This window comes from Phaenicophaeus curvirostris, chromosome 17, assembly GCF_032191515.1.
Source record: "Phaenicophaeus curvirostris isolate KB17595 chromosome 17, BPBGC_Pcur_1.0, whole genome shotgun sequence".
NCBI lineage: Eukaryota > Metazoa > Chordata > Aves > Cuculiformes > Cuculidae > Phaenicophaeus > Phaenicophaeus curvirostris.
The window spans coordinates 254,979-273,799 of record NC_091408.1 but is presented as its reverse complement, the minus strand read 5'-3'; the positions used below and the strand labels follow the sequence as shown (position 1 = coordinate 273,799).

At 44.2% G+C, this 18,821-nt stretch overlaps 1 protein-coding gene across 2 annotated transcripts in view; it reads right to left on the bottom strand.

The window, feature by feature from the left end:
- The window catches only part of LIMK2 (LIM domain kinase 2), a 30,193-nt gene that overhangs the window by 8,321 nt on the left and 3,051 nt on the right, over positions 1-18,821 (bottom strand). The window contains exons 1-7 of one of the 2 annotated variants that reach the window (XM_069871438.1): positions 11,782-12,143; positions 6,651-6,786; positions 5,276-5,385; positions 4,838-5,026; positions 4,268-4,373; positions 3,214-3,410; positions 2,319-2,505 (exon numbers count right to left, since the gene is read on the bottom strand). In XM_069871438.1, coding sequence (XP_069727539.1) covers positions 2,319-2,505; positions 3,214-3,410; positions 4,268-4,373; positions 4,838-5,026; positions 5,276-5,385; positions 6,651-6,786; positions 11,782-11,834 — 978 coding nt within the window. In that variant the 5' untranslated portion in view covers positions 11,835-12,143. Of the gene's footprint in view, positions 1-2,318; positions 2,506-3,213; positions 3,411-4,267; positions 4,374-4,837; positions 5,027-5,275; positions 5,386-6,650; positions 6,787-11,781; positions 12,144-18,821 lie in introns of those variants that run through there. The other variant, XM_069871437.1, reaches the window with a different exon arrangement.

Here is an 18,821-nt window from a genome sequence, read left to right as displayed (position 1 = left end):
TTGCACCTCTTCTGAAAGAGAGAGTAACAGTGCCCTCCATCCAAAGATGGACAGATAGGAAAAAATCCTATCTGGGATCCCCATGGATCTGCAGAAAATTCCTCCTTTCCCAACTCAGCAAAGATTCTGTACATGAAACAAACTACCTAGAGCTGGTAGAGGAACAAACCAAGACATCAACACTATCCCAAGAAACAAAGCTGAAGTCTCCATTTTAGGTAGCAATGCCTCAAGCTCCCTTATTGAAAGCACTTGCCCTGTGTGATGCTCACATTTTGTACACAGACCCTAAGATTACATTCTGTATCAGCAAAGGAATCAATGTTCATTTGCACCAGAAACTGAACTAAGCAACCTAAAACTACATTACCACGTACTTTCATGTTATGGGCACTCCAAAGCCTCCTGGTTTCTGATGAGCTTATCAAACTTACTTGTGTGTAAGTGGAACTGGAATGCACAAGCTGTTCATTTAAGGCAGGAAGAAGTTGTTTTACCATGCTCATGGGAGCAGCGTATTGCTGCCTACAAGGAATGTCCAAGGATGGCAGCAGACACACAAAAATCCAGCATAAGTATCAGGTAATAAATTTCCTGGCTCTCAGCACGAAAAACATTTCCAGTTCCTCAAGAGCCGCTTGCCTATATCCAACTAATTCCTGGCATTTTGCTGTGTTCTAGAAATGTCTTTTAACCAGCTCTGCCTTGCTTGCATGGGTTGCATGAATGAGTAAAAAGGGGACAAATTCTAATGAGTAAGTTTTCCTGGCAATCGTCTCCCCTTCAGTTGCTTATGTTGGACAGCTCAGTCTCCCTAAGATCTCCACATATCTAAACAACCACCTTCTCTCTAGGAACAGAAGGGAACTATTCTGACCAGATACAGTATTTGTTGCATCAAAACCATTCTATCTGAAGTTCAAGGAAGTGTCATTTTTTGCCTCATACCCTTTAAAATAAAAAGCCTTTCAGAAAAACTCCTGAACTGCAATCCACAACAAAAGACCCAGTTATAGTATTTAGGAAGCTTATTAGCTTTTGCAAACAGTGTGGCACACTAGTTCTGTTTGGAACCGTGTGACATTGCAAGGTGGAATACGAATGCATGGAATAACATAACAGAGGCAATATTCTTCTGCACCTGTATATGGATGCTTAATTTCAGACAAGTAGCGAGCCAGGGAACACTACACATTTCAGCCAGGGACATGAAAGCCAGGGGCATCTAAGACCCAAAGACAAAGGGAATTTAAGAGACAAAGACAAGACAAGACTAAGTTGAATTCTTAAGCTGACATATCAGCAAAACTGAAACAAGTGTCATCATGGAACTCCAGGAGGGCAATTTTAATGCCCAGAGCATGCACCAGGATAGGATGGCTATCAGGTAATTTGAGCAGAAGAGAATCGCCTTTGTGCCGTTAACTGTGGGAACGCAGACAACAAAAGCATGCGACAGAGGAAAGGTTCTGCTTACCTGGACCTGTTATTTCTCTACAAGCAGAGGAGAAGAGAAATATGCTCATTAGTATAGATCAGAAGCCTTGTGTCTGAAGTACTGGCTCACCACCTCCCATGGAAGCATGAGATGAATATGGCGGCCGCACAGCTAAGTTCATACAGGTGTAAGGAGAGAAGTCCCATAACATGGCAAACAGCACTGAATACTGAGGAGCTTGCAGCACCTTGGTAAGGCAGAGGAAGCTGCCCCCTAGATTCTGTCAGGGATGCCAGGAACTGCTGAAGCAGCCCCAGTCAAGACTGGAGAGCTTAAATACAAGAGAGCAGAACTGCTGTTAATGGAGATTTTAATTGAGAGAGTCATGCAAGGCCTGACTACCACCTCCACATTGACAAGCCATTTTGGCTTTGCTGGGGATTCTGAGATAGTCACTACAACCACCTGGAAAACCCTCAATCCTGCCACATTAAGGGTGGGTGGAAAGAATCTCTTCATAAGAAAGCTGCTTGTAAGAGAAAGTGTAGCTTGTTCCCCATTCTCCCCGCCTCACTAAGGTGGTTGCTGTGACACAGGCATTCTGAAGCTCTAAATCTAACTCAGGAGATGAGTACGTGTGGCCAAGGTTGACGTTCAAAGGGGACAAAGTCAAAACCACCTGCACTCAGAAACACTTATAGTCAGGGAATGAAACAGAGAAACGAATCTCACTGAGCAAACCAGGGGAGTTCCAAAGCTAGTGATAGTGAGTTCCACTATCGGGATGGCACGGGCCATCCAGGCAGTGGTGAAGGATCCCAAGGCAGGCAGACATTGTTGAAACAACAGTAAATTATAAATATTTAGGAACTTCCCTCACCTTGATTGCTTGTCCAAAAAAACCTTTTCCTAGCACTTCACCATGAATCAGGTCACAGGGCCGGAAGATTTGCTGGGAGCAGCTAGAAGAGGAACGCAGGGATTCAGAGCGACTGATGTCACGGCTCAGAAGGAGCGGTTCCTTTGGAGAACTGGGGCCAGGAGACTTAGAAATGCTGTTACTTCGCCTAGAAAGCAAAGGAGATTGGAAGATCAGGGGAGGTGCTAGGAAACTTTCGATCCAACATATCCCATCATAAGCTCCTATTAATTTCTAGATGTGCTTCAGATCAAGAGTCAGATACTCTTCCAGCACCGTGGAAGCTCTTCACTAACCTAGAGCAGCCTCCACATCAGAGCTGCCTAACATCACCACATCTCCTCCACTGTCAGTCAGAGGTGGAGTGCTGTGAACAGGAGGAGGAAGCTGTAAATAATGACTCTCACTATCTCTAAACAGAGATTAAAATACTGATAAATGACTAAATGAACAACTGAGTATCCCAGTCTAGGAAGACAAGTTTTTTCCCAAATCCCAGCTCTCAGCCATACCCCTTTTAAGGACACAGTCCTCCCCAGCCATTTAAGGCTGGTAAAAATCTGACCTTCGCATTTCCTAACTGTAACACTTAGTAGCTTTTCTACATTAAAACTAGAGCTTCTTACTTTTACTAAGGAAAGTTTGCCATCCTGAAAGGGAATGGAGAGATTCTGTATCAACAGCAGAATCTAAAGCTCTCCACTGCTTTGCCAATGATTTATACCAAGGCTCATATCAGAGACGCGTCATGCCTGTACAGTCGTTGCCAATTGCAAGCCCTAGGCACAGAGCAGCCCAGGCAAGCAACACAGGGCAAAGGCAAGCTAGGTCAGAGGCAGGGCTTCCAAATCTTAACCTGAGGGAGCGCCGTCGGAGTGTTCCTTCCAGATTCTCCTTGATGTCCAGTGGAGAAAGGGAGCGTGGGGAAATGGGCGGCTTTATGTGGGTGGGAAGACGGGAGTCCAAACGAAGCCTGTCTAAACGCTGTGAGACAGGGTCATGCTCTATCAGCAGCTGAAGCGTCTGGCTTGTCTTGCGAATCAAGTCATCCACCTGAAATTGAACCAAAGGACAGGACAATAGCAGACAGGAGGAACACATATGACAGTAAACAGAGGAGACACGGCAGAACGGCCCTCAGGAATCAGAGTAGAGAGTTCAGTGAAATCACTTCATAGTTGTGGTTTGGTTGTGTGTACCACAGCTGTCTACCAGACAAATCAAGCTAGCTCCTCATGCTATCCAAATCCTCTTCTGTTCTGGTCAGTTACAAGTGTCCGCTTTTTTTAACCTGGGAAGTGTTCAAAAGCTACACAGGCTTCCATCCTGCAAAAAACAGCTTTGCAAAAGCTAAATGGATATTTATGCGAGAGATGTCTATTGTGCTCCCAGTGTTCTTTCCGATACTGAAAGTAAATAAAACCCCTTTGTAGTGAAGGTAATGGTGGTCTTACTACACCCTTGCAGCATCACCCGATACCTGTATAAAGCATTTGCTTGTAAATACAGATATCAAATACCCTTTTTTTTTGCAATGGGAAACTCATCCCTAGGATCAGCTGAGCTTTTGCCCTTTAGCAGTTGCCTCTAAAAGGATAAGAACAGTGGATTTCACTAACATACATGAAGAGTCTTCACAGCCTCTTTGACCTCTGAGGTGTTACAGCCCTACGCTCTTCTTATTATTGTCCTACATGTTTGAATGCTACAAAATCAGAAGTGCATCCTAATTGCATTTTCCTCTGCAGCAGGAAGAGGTAGCAAAGCTTGTCTTCATGTTTATTCCTGCTGTCAGCACAAGTACCATAGGTGTACACATGCTGTATGTGCAGTGGGAGAACAGTGGAGAGAAACAGAAAAGCTGTAGGAAAACAGATGAGCAGGAGACTTCACAACAGAATTCTACCCACCTCTTCCACCTGTAATGTACGAATAGGAGCTCCATTAATCTCCAGGATACGATCTGCAGGGTGGATGGCGTTTCGGACATCTGGGCTGATGTGCATCCTGTTAACTCTAAACATGGGAATTACAGTGTGTGTGTGTGAAGTCAGGCTAACTAAAATTATCAAAAATATTTGACCCCTGATGCTTCCCTTCACATTGGTTTTCCAAAATAGAACAATACTAATCTACCAACACAGGGAACTACTGTTAGACCAAGTGCTTGGTCTGTGCTGGTGCTGGTCTGTGAAAAGCTCTTTGTTTGCCCAATGGCAAAAATTGTTAGTCCTTTACAATTCTCCAAATGTTTTGTGTTCAGTAAAGGAGACAGCACTGAGGAATAAAATTATCAGTTAGGTTGTCATAGGAGCGAAATAGGGACCAAAACCAAATGGCTATTAGCCAACAGATGTCCCTGTCGTGCAGAGACAGATCCCCTCATCAGTTAAAGCAGCTGGCAGGACTGCAGTGCTGCAGAATTCTTACAGCTCCCTCTGCACAGAGATGTGCATGGCAACCAGCCTGGTCATACTCACTCTTTCACCTGGACACCAGTGGCATAGCTGGAGCAGCCACCTTCAACAGATACAGAGAAGCCCCTCTTGCCATCAGTAGCTGCTGGCATGGAGATGAGAGTCAGCGTATAAGGCAGCTGCTCTCGCAGAGACTCAGTGGAATGTTTCTCTATCATTGGTGTCAGCACGATCTGGTTATGGCATTTTCCACTAAAAGAAGAGAAAAGAGTTATTATGGCAGTGTCCTATCCCTCCCTGCCAAACTCATGCTTCTCTCATTGACCATAAGTTCCATTTTTTGGTGCTTACACTGTTCCTTTCTCCCTCTGTCAAAAGGCAGCTTCCTGGCACTCTTTAGTGTAGCGTTCGGCTGAACCACACTAAGCCAGCTAAACAGGGCTTACACACACTGCAGGGAGCAACTCTGTGGCAAAGCACATAGCACACACTCTGTCTTACCAGTAGAGAGTAGAATGTTGCACCAGTGCATAAGTGTCCCCATCTTCAATGATCACTTTGCAGCTCATACAAGCAAAGCACTCCGGGTGATACTTGTATTCGCCAGCCACCTACAGACAGAAAAGGGAGTAGCTCAGTAAGGCTAAAATCCACTCCTACAGGCAGCTACTGCTTTTCCCTCTAATGAACGTGTGCATTCAGATCTCAAAGTCAAGCAGTATTTTTTACCAGAGAGCTATATCAGCTCATTTTACCTTCCTTGAACCCCATCCTTGGCACTTGTTTGCAAAACTCTCTGAAACAAACAAGTCAACATGCAAAGCAAAGCTTGCGTCCCAAGAACCTCTGCTATATTTGGCAACTGCTCAACTATCAAAAATAGCTGATAGTCTGCTGCAGGCTAGTAAACAAGATATTAAACCTTCTTGTTCAGTTGCTCTTGGCAAGATAACTAACGTTACGCCTGAATTAATAATGCTGAAAGGGCCTTTTTTTTTTTTTTTTGGCAGACAGGCAATGCACAAATTCCAATACCTTACCAGCCAGCTGACAGAAAAAAAAAAGCAAGCAGAGACTGAGACAACAAAATACCTTTAAAAAATATTTTTATTCATTGATCTGTTTTTCTGTTTTCCCTATGAGAACTTCCCTTATTGACAATATTTTGCTAAGACTTCTGCATCTTTCTCAGTACTTCCCTTTGAGGTAGCAATTGTATTACTGAGTACCATGCTGCTTTTATTCAGACCCTAGAAAAATAATAGTTGTGATTCATTCTTGACAGTTTTAAAGGTTAAATAATTTCAAGGTTGTGTGGCAAGGAAGGAAACATTTAGGTGAGCTCCATATTGTAGAGGCAAGGTTTCACTGCAATTGGGGCTAATGCCACTTCAAGGCACCATCAGCCAAAAACCACTCTGGCCACAGTCTAGTCCAGGTGGGACTCGGAACATAACCTTCCCCAAAGCCAGAACCTGATGCATATCCCGAGCTGAAGGGTTTGACTCTGCAGAACTGTGGAAAATTGCCCCAAGGAGACACTGAGGCACTGGGCTATAGAAACTGAACAGATTTCCCCTTAACTGCCATTCCACTTCTCATGCCTGCACATTTCAGCATCTTGCTTTCTTTGTTCATATGCTTCAGAACCACATAACATCTTCCTTTGAGAGCTACCCTTGTTCAAAATGAATCTTCATCTAGAAGATTCACATACGCACCACGTTTCTAATCTCTGATTACGGATCAGAGTAGCAAAGAGACTATCACATTCAGTTTATTCAGTTATCTGAATAGCTAGGGCAACTCCCAACCACTTTGAAGAGTTGGAGGCAGGTATGTTCTGCTTCCTGGCAGGAGTCCTTACAGTCCTTACCATCACGGGTCCAGTCATCAGCAGAGAGCAGCCATGGCAAGATTCTCCAAATTTCCGCCAGTAATCTTTGTGACAGTACAGCTTCCCATCTTTCTCATAGTACCAGTTAGTGAGGGGATCCTGACATTCAGAGCACCTTGAAGGAAACAAAGGAACAAAGTTCTAGTTGGCAACAAGCCACAAATCAATGACAAAGGTCCTAACCAGACATTCAGCAGCAGCATCTTACTGCCAGCTCTTCTAGTTATGGATGTACTAAACCTCTCCATTTCCCAACGCTTTTTCAACTCAACAATAGCACTGAACCCAAGTTTTGTAAGGAGAGGTGGTATCAACGAATACAAAGGAAGAGACAAGCTTCCTAAATTTAAATCAAATCCTATCCATTCGTTAAAACACATCAGTAGATTTATAAATTCTGCCTTATAAATAAATTTTGCTCCTCTGCTTTCTCCCTCTTCCTGGTGCAAGCTTCCAGTTGCAGAGTTGGGCAGCACACAGATAGCTCTACTGTTTCTCCTCAGTACTTCTGTAGCATCACACCACACCATTTGGTCCCAGGGTACCTGCTTGCTGAGCCAGTTCAGGAAGCGGGATAGAGGGGCAGGATCCACTTCCCTGTGCAGAGCAAAGCCAGTTTTGTATCAGCTTTGTGGAAAGACTTTCTAGTCTTCTGTAAGCAGACCTCTCCCAAAAGGGCAATTGCAGTACTGCCCATTTGAGGGAGAGTTTTGAAAGCAGTTCACCCTTTGAGCTTAGCTTACTTACTGAAGCTACCAATTAACTGTGATTAAAGTCCTCCTCCTCTTGCCACCAACCATTCTCCCTTTCCTTCTGCTGATGACAGCGTGTGAGAGGAAAAAAACCCAATATAACCACCAACAAAACCCCAAACAAAACAATTTATCTAATTTCATGAAGGGAGTCTCAAAATCCTTGACATGAGTGTCAGCTCACGTTTCAACAAGCAATTATTATTAACCCTCTAACTACCATCCCGCCCCCCAAACCAAAACAACTCCCCCTAAAAAAACCCAAGGAAAACAAGGAAAAAATTGCAGGAATTCTATTCTGGGTATTATGTTAGCAAATTGCAAGCAGAACCCAGATCTTCAGGCTTCCGGTACATAAAATAATCCTCCCTCAGCAAGATGCACAGGGCAAGGGAGTTAAACTTCTGCGGCACAGAGGAGTGACTTAATGGAGATAAGGCACAGACAGCAGTTGCATCACTAAAGAATATTCCATTAGCCCTGAGCAGCACGATCTCAGACTTTAAAAGGAAAATCAGTTGGTATCGGCCATTCCTGAGTGCAGGATCCACAATGGGTTAATCACCAATAACTGGTTCAAAGAAACACTCAAGGATCAATGTCATCATGGGTACAATGCTTTCCCAAAGGAGGAAGTAAGAGTTTCCTCCACCTCTTACCCCACCAGTTGTCTCAGTTACCACATTGGAGGGGAACCCATTACACGGAGAAGTGGGTTTAGGTGGGCATGTGCCCTCCTGGGCAGCAGGTCTCTCTGCAGCACCATGTGTGCTGTCAGCTAGTGGAGCTGCACTTCTTACATGCTCCCAGGTCTAGGATGAGAGCTACGGTTGATTTCACTTTTCACAAGCTTCCTGAAAGCTTCTTTGTGCCAAAGACATTCCTTGTAAACTCCACCAGCTTGTAATTAGCATGATGATATGTGAAGCTGGTTATGCTCCAACATGGAGAGTTATTTGCTCCATCTCAAGAGACTGCAAAGCAACAAGGTGAAGCTGCTTGTAAGCAGGCCATGGTTTTAGGGGAAAACACACCTCATTAGGTATTTAGTACCCTACCTTGCCCTCAGGAAAGCTACTCCTTTTAACATATTTGGCTTTTACACTGTTTGCTCTCCCAGCTGAAGAGCTCCAAATCCTGCTCCCCTGCTCAGTGATGGGAAAGAACTTCAGCACGTGCAACAGGCCCTGGCAATTTTGTCTGAGGCAGGGGGAGAAGTACGGTAACACTGCTGTACATATCATCACAGCACCAGCCTTGGGGCACCAGCATAGCTACACCCTGCTCATGGTATGCAAAAGAGCCAGAAGGCATTGCAATGCATTTTGCCTTCAACCGCTAGTCTTTGGCTTTCATTTGCAGTAAATACCCCACACTGAACAATTGAGTAGGTGGGTAGGAGGGAAGAGCAAGTGAAGACCAACAGCAAAGATTTGTGTCACCTTGTGGCACAACATCTAGCTCAGCATGGGTAAATCATCTCCATCAGACTTATCCAACTTCTGTGTGCAACCCTGTACCAGCACGTGCTCCAACAGCGATTACATCTTCAAACAGAGAGCTGTGACCAGACCTGCACTTGGGATGCAGACAGCAATACTGGAGACTGCTCCACTAGGACTTCAAGACCAGGCTTTCTGTCCAATTTCTCTCCAAGTAGGTGGGCTATTTATTTATTTGTTTTTAAGCAGAACACCTTCCCTTCCTCACCCCTCTTCAACTTCACCTTCAAACACTCCTGTTTCTCCTAAAGAAAATCTAAAAGTTCTGCAAAAGCAACAGAACTGCAATTCTGTAAGCTTGTTTTCCTTTTACCTTTCCCCTACTTCTTCGTGGTTTGATCCCAACCTTACAGCACTTTGATTAGTTCGCTTCCATCCGGAAATAAGGACTGGTATCTGATTTGCAACACACCCATAGCAAAGTGAAGGTGAGGGGGTGGAGCCAACAAGTAGTCAGGTCTCTGCTATGCAACTAAACAAATCTAGGCAGGACAAGTTTGCAGCTTAAGGCTCAGAACCCCACCCAGGGCAATGAGGCAATAGGAGTAAAGCAACCAGCCCCAGAGAGGCTAGGTGTTGGGAATGGGTCTAACTGGCTGCTTCGTTAACGGCTGGCAGCAAGAGCATGTGGCTGTGGCCTGTGCTGCCAAGCAGCCTTGTCTGTTCTTTACAGCATGTTCTGCAATGTAGAAAAGGCTTTAGTTTGGCCAGGTGCGGAAAGCTGGCTGACAGCACACAGGTATAGCTTCCAGACCTGTTTCAGTGCCTTTGCCCAAACGATAACAGCATCATATGATTGTTCCACCTGGCCCACATTGAAGAGTTATGTCTGCATTGTATCATAGAAGACATGGGAGATTCCACTCCTTCCTTTCCCTCCTGACTAGCACATAGCATTGCAGCAGTGCCATGGCCAGAGCTCACAGCAGCCAAGACAAGAATACAACTACTTCTGCATGTGCTAAGCAAGCCAATCTTTGCCAGTCACCACAATCAAAAGAAAGGAAGATTTCTTGCTCCTCTGTCTTTCATAGATTAAAAACCGCTAATCTTCTCCTATTATCTGCTATTCTTATTACAGAATTAAAAAGCATAGTCACCAAGTTTCTTGGAGGACTGGTAACGGCCCTACTGACGCGTTTCCTCTTGCTGCATAGGCACCATTTTCAGAGATGCAGAGCCCTGCTCTGACTATACAGTCCCATAAATTACAATTTCTTAGTTCCCAATCTTGGCTATAAAGAAGAAATTAGTCTGCCTCCCATAGCCACTCTCCAGGAACCTCAGGCAGTGCCTGGGTGCAGTCAGTGTTCATCCCTAATGCTCTTCAGCAGAGCAGGTACAGAAAGAGTTCACAAATCGCTGCTTGATGGCTGCTTGGTTTTGTGGGGGGTGGTAAGAGGATCAGGTCACCACAGGTAACCAGCCTGGTTTTCAGCAAGACAGAAGATTCAATTGACTGGCATCTCTTTTACATCTAAATGAAAGCCAATACCCTTATGGAAGCAAAGACTTCCCTGGCATTGAAGAGACAGATCCCTTTGAGAAGGGCTCATTAATAAAATGCACCCCCTATACACACTGTCAGGCTGGATCAGTTAACGCTACACAGGCTCGAAAGAGCTGAGGTTCCAATTCTGCAGGCAGAGCAGGGGAGAAGACAGTCACTCAGACAGAAAGCTGCAGAATAAATCATAACCCCAGCCCATAGCTAACCCAAAGGCTCCTCACCCAGACTTAGCAGAAGTGCGTGCACCAGCTACGTAAGAGACACTAGACAGAGAAGGACGGATGGGAGAAAACAGATCAAGTACTAGAAGACAGAGTGTTCAAGCTCTGACTATGCAAAACCATTTCTACACACTCAGGAGAAGGTGTATCCACGGCTTAACAAGATGCCCTGCATATATTACAAATAACTCCTGCCTGCTCACTTCCCTGCTTCCGAAGATGAGTGCGGTTTCAGAAAGTTACCTCAAGAAGCTTCACAGTTGCACAGCAGTATTTACTGTTTGAAAAAAACAGTCCTTACTCCCAAATCAATACAAAAGGGTTTCCAGAAACCAGATCAATGATGAGTAAATCCTAGTTAAGGTGACAGAAGGGAGACAATGAAACTGCAAGCCTTGCCTTTCCCCATCCATTCACCTTATCAGCACATCAGCATCAATTCCTGTCCTGGCTGTATTCAGCCCCAGTAAGACTTTTCACTATGGAGATGCCACACAATCAAAGCCTTATTCTGTAGCTTTTGTCTTTTTTCAAGCCTCAATTTTTCAACTGGACCAAGAATGGTTGTTAAAATAAACCAAAATATCAAGGGAGAAAAATTACTTCCATGTAAGGGAAGTGTGCTGCTCATCCCTAGTTACCTGCAAATACCCAATTTCTTCTCTCGAACAAGATTATGCACTGCCTCACTGCAGAGTTCATCAGTTCTTGAACTCAAGAGCAGCAGCACACCTCACCCTGCACTATGCCCGAGCACAAGCAGCTTTGGAGGGGACAGCAGCAGCAGCACCCATAGCAGTCTCATTCCTCTGGCAGCAGAGCCATGCACTGGGGCAAGGGGCAAAGTAGCACGTTGCTCTGAATTGGAGCCTGGGCTACACAAACACTGCCTCACAACATAGGTGCCGCTCCCTTGTACCAGAGAGCGGCAAAGAGGCTGGTAATAAGCATCTTCCCCATCTTCTCCTCAGAGCAAGACAGGATCCCAGTCTGAGGCTAGCTGTTCCCTTCACAAGCACTGGACCTCATTCTTCACACCTCCATGGCTACTACTGATGATAGCATTACAGGGGGGAAAACGACACTTGGAAGGTCCACTGCTAATCAATCCTGTGCAAAACTTACCGAAAGGGATCTTTGGGAGCGAAGTAAGCTGGGGCAGACAAGTAACTTCCCATCTTCAACACTGGATAAACCGGCTCAGCCACAAACTCGTCCAGCTGCCTCTGAATAGCTCTGTTCTGCCAACATGGCAGCAGCCAGTGCTCATTTAATCTTGCGCTGATTCAGATACTTCACCTCTCTTTGAAGCTGCCCAGGGAATGCCAGGTCTCTCAGCTGTGCAATCCTGTTCAGATTCTTCCTGGCTCCCATGGCTATAACCATCTTCCCCTGCCCTCAGCAGCAGCGGCACACTTGGGAAGGATAGAATAACTGCTAACCAGGCTAATTGGACATGCTTCTGCGATAGTTCTTCCGAGCTTTGCAGCTTGCTAACTATTGTCAAGTTTCCCTTCTCTGGTTCCACCCAAGGGTGGGAGAGGAGGAGGAGCCACTGCTGGGCAGCGTGTGGCTGCGGAGGCCAAACGAGCTCTGTTTCTTCACAGGGGTGGAGCTTTGATCCAAAGAGCGGTTGCGTTAACGAGTGCTGAAAGAGCTGCTTTTGCCGAAGAAAGAGCCAAGGGCATAAACATGCAGCTACTCTTTGCAGCAGTGGCACATTCTGATGGAGAAGTCATAGAAGGCAAAGTCTAACAAAAACAGCTAGCCACGTCTCCATACACATCAAATGAACATTTACTACATGCCTTCTTAAATCCCTCACTGTGACTGGGGCTGTTTTATCTTCAAAGTACCTACAATCCGTCTGTTTGGCCTCTGGCAGGATGTAACTCAGCCTGCTTCATCCAAGGGGAAAAAAAACTTTCTTTCCAAGACTGTTTTAACACAGACCATTGCAATCATTTAACCTAATCTTCATATCCTAATGGAAGCTGAAAGGTATAAATCAGCACAGATGAGTACTCTCTCCCGCTCGCAGCATATGTAGCTTGCTTGCTCTGAAGCCAAGCATGATCTCTAGTGGCCTAATCAGCTAAAGCTGTTTGCAAGACACTCAGAAATTCAACAGACATATGTCGCCACACTGAGCCCATTTTTGTACAGTCAGCAAAGCCTGGCATGCCTGAACATAGCCTGAAAATCATGCTACATTTGAGAAGCAAAAGTACTCGAATGTGCTTTTACTGGAGATGCTCGTCTCAGCTGGCATATTGTTCAAGGGACGCTTGGGGCTGGGGCAGGCAGTCTTGGCTGCACACTTGACAGCTGCTGTTTGCTGCTGAAGCAAGCAGAAAGCCAGGAAGCTTTTTTGGGTTGTTATTTTATATTTTTCACTTTTAGTAAGCAGCACCTTCGGCGGGGGGGGAAAGAAAAATTAATCTAATTTTCACCCACTGGGTATAGTTTCTAAGCCCGGCTGTGTAAGTGCAATGAAGCCCAGTGTTGCAGAGCCCACTGTGGCCGTCAGTTCCAGCACGGGTCTAATTCCTTCTGACATTTCACACAGCTCTACTGGAAGCAGCAACACGGTGAGTCTGTGTCTAGGAATGTGCTCTGGTCTCCCACATGCTCTATATGTTGCATGCTGAACACGGGCCAGCACTCCTGATCCAAGGCTTCCCTGGCTATCAGCACACACGTACCCCAGCGCATCGCAGAGCCCCTCCCTGCCCAGCATCACCTACAGACAAAAGCTTTTCCCGCAATCCTACTGCCATGGGCTGCACTCCCTCCGCAGGGGGATTCCATGTGACCTCATAAATCCCAGCTCTTCAGACAAAACCTTTGAAGATTTGATTCACAGATGCGATAGCAGCCAGCTAGTCTGTGAACGAAGCCAGCAGATAAAGCCTAACTTCAAATAAAACCCACCCAGACAGCTAAGCAACTGGGTAGGGATTTTGTTTGAGACTTCCTCAAAGCCAAAGGACACACAGTCAAATGTCTACTTAAACAGCAAACTTCCTATCAAAATCATTTTACTTTTGCAAAGTTACTTTTTCCTACACAGAATTCTTGTTACTTCTTGGCTTTTTTACTGTCTATCTGACCCAGTTGAGAACACAACAGCTCTGACAAAAGGGCTCTGGAAAAGGTGTTAATGTGGTCATACATTCCAGATCTGAACTCCCACCAGGACAACTGTACTTCAAACACAGAGTGGGGGGAACACCTTTACCGTATCTGTTTACTGATACTATCTCCCAGGGCCAAGATGAGCTGAAGCAAATTTATTTTTCGCCAACTGAACTCACCTATCAGCACCCTCTCTCTCTTGCAAATGCTGACAGCTTGTTCACTACAAACAAGTGGCCAAGAGGTTGTTTTCCTTACTGTGGTTTAGAATCATGCAGTCATTCTGCCAGACAGAAGCCTAAAAAAATGTAACTGGGAAGTAAAAAGAAAAATTAAAACCTTCAACAATGACTTAACAGGAAATTTATTGCAAATTGAATCGTAGCCTTAACAGATTGATCCCCACAGAAATGCATCCCATAGCTACTGTCTGTGCTTAATTAAATGATTAATACCTTAAAACAGCTCAGGTTAGGCTGCACATCCAGACTCCCTCTTCACACAGCTGATGCTGCCTCACTGCATGTCTGCAGACAGATGCATTGCTCAGCAATCTACAGCCCTAAGATACACATATTTATCCTGGCACAGACAGGGACTTTGGTATGTATGAGACTGGTATGAGCTGGGGAAGAGGCATCTGCTCAATGCCAGAAGAGTCCGCAGCAAGTCTTTGTTTCAGAATCGGCACAGTTTGGAGACATTCCAAATACTCCAGTACAAGTCCAACACCTCATTGTATTTCCAAGGCACTTACACATAACACATGCTTTGGTGCTGTTGAAAGACAGCTAGCTACTGAAACTAATACTATTTCACTATGCACTTACCTCTGAGTGAAAGCTCGTGCACACAGCTCTTGCGCAAACTAAAATAAACAGTGAAGTAAAGCCCCTCTCTCCATTACTGCATCTGACTTCTAAGCAGCAGCAGAACTTCAGACAAACACAGTGATGCCTTTTAGGCACCCAGCATCACTAACCACGTTAGGATGGAGACAGAATTTTTATGTCCACCATCCTTGCCTAACAGCTGCAGCCCTCTTCAATATGTGCAGTCTGAGAAGTAAACCAAAGAAATTTGACCTACTGAAACTTGAGAGATTATATATGCTTTTAAGAGCAGCAACTTCTGATCTGTAAATGCAACACAGATGGCAATAAGACCTCTGCATTTTCACTTGCTTCCTAACTTGCTGCTTTTGTCTGTGCAGATTGCTAAACTCAGGAAAGGATCCCATCTCATGCATGTGGAAAGCCTACCACATACTGGGCTGTGCGAGTAATTCCAATTACCTTTATGCGACGATGCTCTGATAACAATGCCCTAAAGGACAAGCTACACAAGTCAACTGAAAAAAAAAAAAGGTTGGGACCAGAATGCCCAACAATTCCTTAGATATAAAGGGTCATCATCGTCCATGTCCCATAACTGATAGAATTCCACCTGAAAAGTGCTTCATTGTTCCTTCAGATTTTTAAAGTTTGGAAGCAGTCAGGTGATCTGTGTACACACAGGCACTTCACAACTCTTTCTCCCCAAATCTGATAGCGGGCTGGTGAATTCCAGTGCTGATGGAGACACCATCAGAGACATTCCCAGGCATCTGCAAGATTAGTGGAGAAGCGCTCTCACCTCTGCTCTCACCTCTGAGGCCCTATCATTAGCTTTTTGTAACTGCCAGGAACTGGAGAATGATGGGAAGAAGAGATTCTTGTCTTCCTGCTTCTGCTAGAATTCGTCCTCCTTCTGTTACTACTGCTCTCCAGTTCAGCTGCTGTGTGTAAAAACCCAGCTGTGTTCACAGCTGAAAAGCTAAAGGAAGATTCAAAGGATCAAATATCCCCACAATTCAAAGTCAACCTAATACTTTTGCTTATGTCTTTACTCGTCAACACTTCTCACTGTAGATTCGTTTGTCCTGTTGTCTGTGGGGAGGAAGCAGCTTTTGGGAAATGAAGGCTGTGCCAGTCTGAACCAGCAGAAGTGACCCAAAACCTAGAAAATGCAGTCTGTGTGAAAAAGCTAGATCCAGGGCTCCTGCAGCCTTGGAGAGACTGATGTGAGATGCGGTTGCTGCTTTAAAACAGGAAAAGGTTACTTGAACAACAGAAGGCGAAAAAAGCTTATTTTGTAGTGCTAGAAGAAATAGTCTGGGAGACAGAAAACCTGGGACATTGCTCAGTGACCAGTTTTTTTGATCACAGAAATTACTTGCTTCAAATATAATTTGAAATTTAGTGGGTATCCTAAGAACCACAGAAAACAGATTTGGAAAGTATTCTCAGAAGTCATCTACTCTACCCAGCAGCTGCCACAACAGGTTTAACTAACAACGTACGTTTTTAAACCAATTGCCTGGATTCTATTCTCCTGCCACCAAATGTGAAAAGAACCAAGGTGATTCACTAAGTTTTGCTGAGAAAAAGATATTCCTATAGCACACAAAACATGCCATTCAATATAGAAAAAACACACCTTTGAGAGCAAATCAAATCACTATTGTTGGCAAATTAATAGTGGCTCTCTTTCTGCTCAGTAGCTGGGAGCTCCAGGCATCCCCACAATGCACGGGCAGCTAATCCAGACATGTTTTCCGACCAGGGACAATGGCCATGCCACGCTGCAGAGAGCACACAAAGGCGGGTGACGAGCGATTCTCGGAAGAATCTACTTTTAACCTCGTTCCACTACTGAGAAACAGTCAGAAGGAGAATTTGTTTCCAATTCAATTCAAAACACTAGTAGGAGACAGAGCCAGGAGTTCTGCGCTCTGCCAAAACTGTCCCATTTTTTCAAAGTATCCATTTAGAGAAAACAGCCTCCTGGTATTACAACACTCCTTATGTTTGAGTTTCTGGCTCTGGGAAAGGTGAACAGAAACTGGAACAGAGCAACGCATGCAAAAAAGACTGCAAGCACCTGAACCTTAAACAATCTGTCAGGTGAACTGACTGAACTCTACCTAATAAGGCATTTTTTATTGTGATCTAAATAAATTTTGATTGACTACTTCAGATATTTTTTTTCCACAAGTGTGAACAGTTTCTTAACTATTCAAAGACTATATTTAATTTAACACAATTTCTTTTACTGGAAAGTCAACTGACTGCTTGCAATTACTTAACTATAATAAAGTAATTCCTGATTAGTATAAAAAGATTTAATAACTATTTAGTCAGACAGCAAAAGCTAACACTTTTTAGACATACAGCAGTTTACATTATTAAGTTAGCATTAAACTATTTCATAATACAATTAAAAATACATATACAGAAAGCCATGAGAATTTTTCCTGAGGTCAAGTTGCATTTCATCTGATGTGTTAAGCAAAAAGGAAATATTTGTCCAAACTGATATAACAGTTTCTGGTCACCGTTAGCTCCAATGCTTTAAACCTACTGATGAAAAATTTTGGATCGTTACAAAATTTCTCCCCTTTCCTTTCCTCTTCCAGAAAAAGGGAGATTAGCTTCTCTGCCCATCAAACTCCTGATGATTTCTCAGCTTTTAATTAACTGGTTTTGGTATGAACTAAGCATTACATTTTTAAATCTGTAACTGCAAAATCACCAGTAAACCATCACTCCCAGTAACTTCTCTTCAAGGTACACCGTGAACAGTTTCTCTCCGATGTGGTGGGTTTGGCTTTTATTTGAGATTTCTGCAGCAAGCCTGTGCTGCTTGACTACTTAAGTTAGATTTACTTTACAGACCATACTAATACACATCCTCTGTTACGCCATAGTTAGGAAGGAACTGAACCTCAGCTGTCTTCCTTCCTAGAAAGTTCTTAAGTGCTCCACTACAGCACGAATTCCTACCATCACTTCCAATCATTTTCTTCATATGGATACAAAAGCATTTTCCACCTGGATGTATTCAACAGGCTGGATGTGAATTCATGGTTTTCAAATAATCAAAACAGGATTTTTAACAAATACTGTGTCCTTGAGATTAAACCATGCAGCTGTATCTGGGTCTTCTCATCTCATCCTATTCCAATTCAAACACCCACTACTCCTACAGAAAGAGGGAATTGTCTTTAATTTCATTGTCTTTATCTGTGGAAAAGAAAAACCACCACCAATGGACATCAAAATACCAGGTATCAATACTTTATTAAAAGGTATAACTTAAGAAGTAGCTTCCATTTTGTAATATGGAAAAAAAGCTGGACTGACAGCAAGAACAACAGCATGCTCTACATCAAAAAAAGCTCTTCCAATAACCCCCTTGGGTAAAAGTGATACAGACCTAAGAAAAAGACAATTGCAATTCTCTCCTTCCTTTTATTGGTGTAGTGTTTTAAGTTCTGTGTGATATAAGTTCCAAATCCAGTGGAACTGTCTACCAGTAAACAGGAACAATCTTTGAAAGCTTATGCTATCCCAATAGAATTTAGAAGCACAACCATACATTCAACGTTACTCACAACAGACATTGTGACAGAAACATCTAAGAAACTTCCTCAGATCCATCCCATTGCAGTCAACCCTAAGGACCAGCTGGCTGCAGAACAGTTTAAAATATCCAAGATACAGGAATAGGGATTTGCTTGTCCCTCCAGCTACAGCAGAGAACAGACAGGTTTCAGAGACAAAGCTCCTGCACGTGCAGTTTGAGGAAGGAGGGAAGTGACAAACCTGAAATCCTCAGAGACACGCATGTACGTCAGCTATAGCCGGTGCTAAGCATGATCAGCAGCACAGCCTGACCAGGAATAAACAGAGCTAACAAGCCTGGAGCAGTGCCAATCTGCATTAGAGAAACTCTGTGCCAAGCCAGGGAGTCAGCTAATCCACAGGAAGACCGTAAGAAAAACTCTGCAAGAGCCACCGGAACTCACAGCTACCAGCTGCCAAAGGCTCCAGCCCCGAGAGGCTTTTTAAAGTTTGGCTTTGGGATACCAAGCACAAGACTGCTGCTCAGCACCGTTTAGGGATAATAGAAGTGAAAGGAGGAACAGAGGGCAAACTGGAAATTTGTTTTCATGTACAGTCCTACCCTGGAAAAAGGGAAAGGGA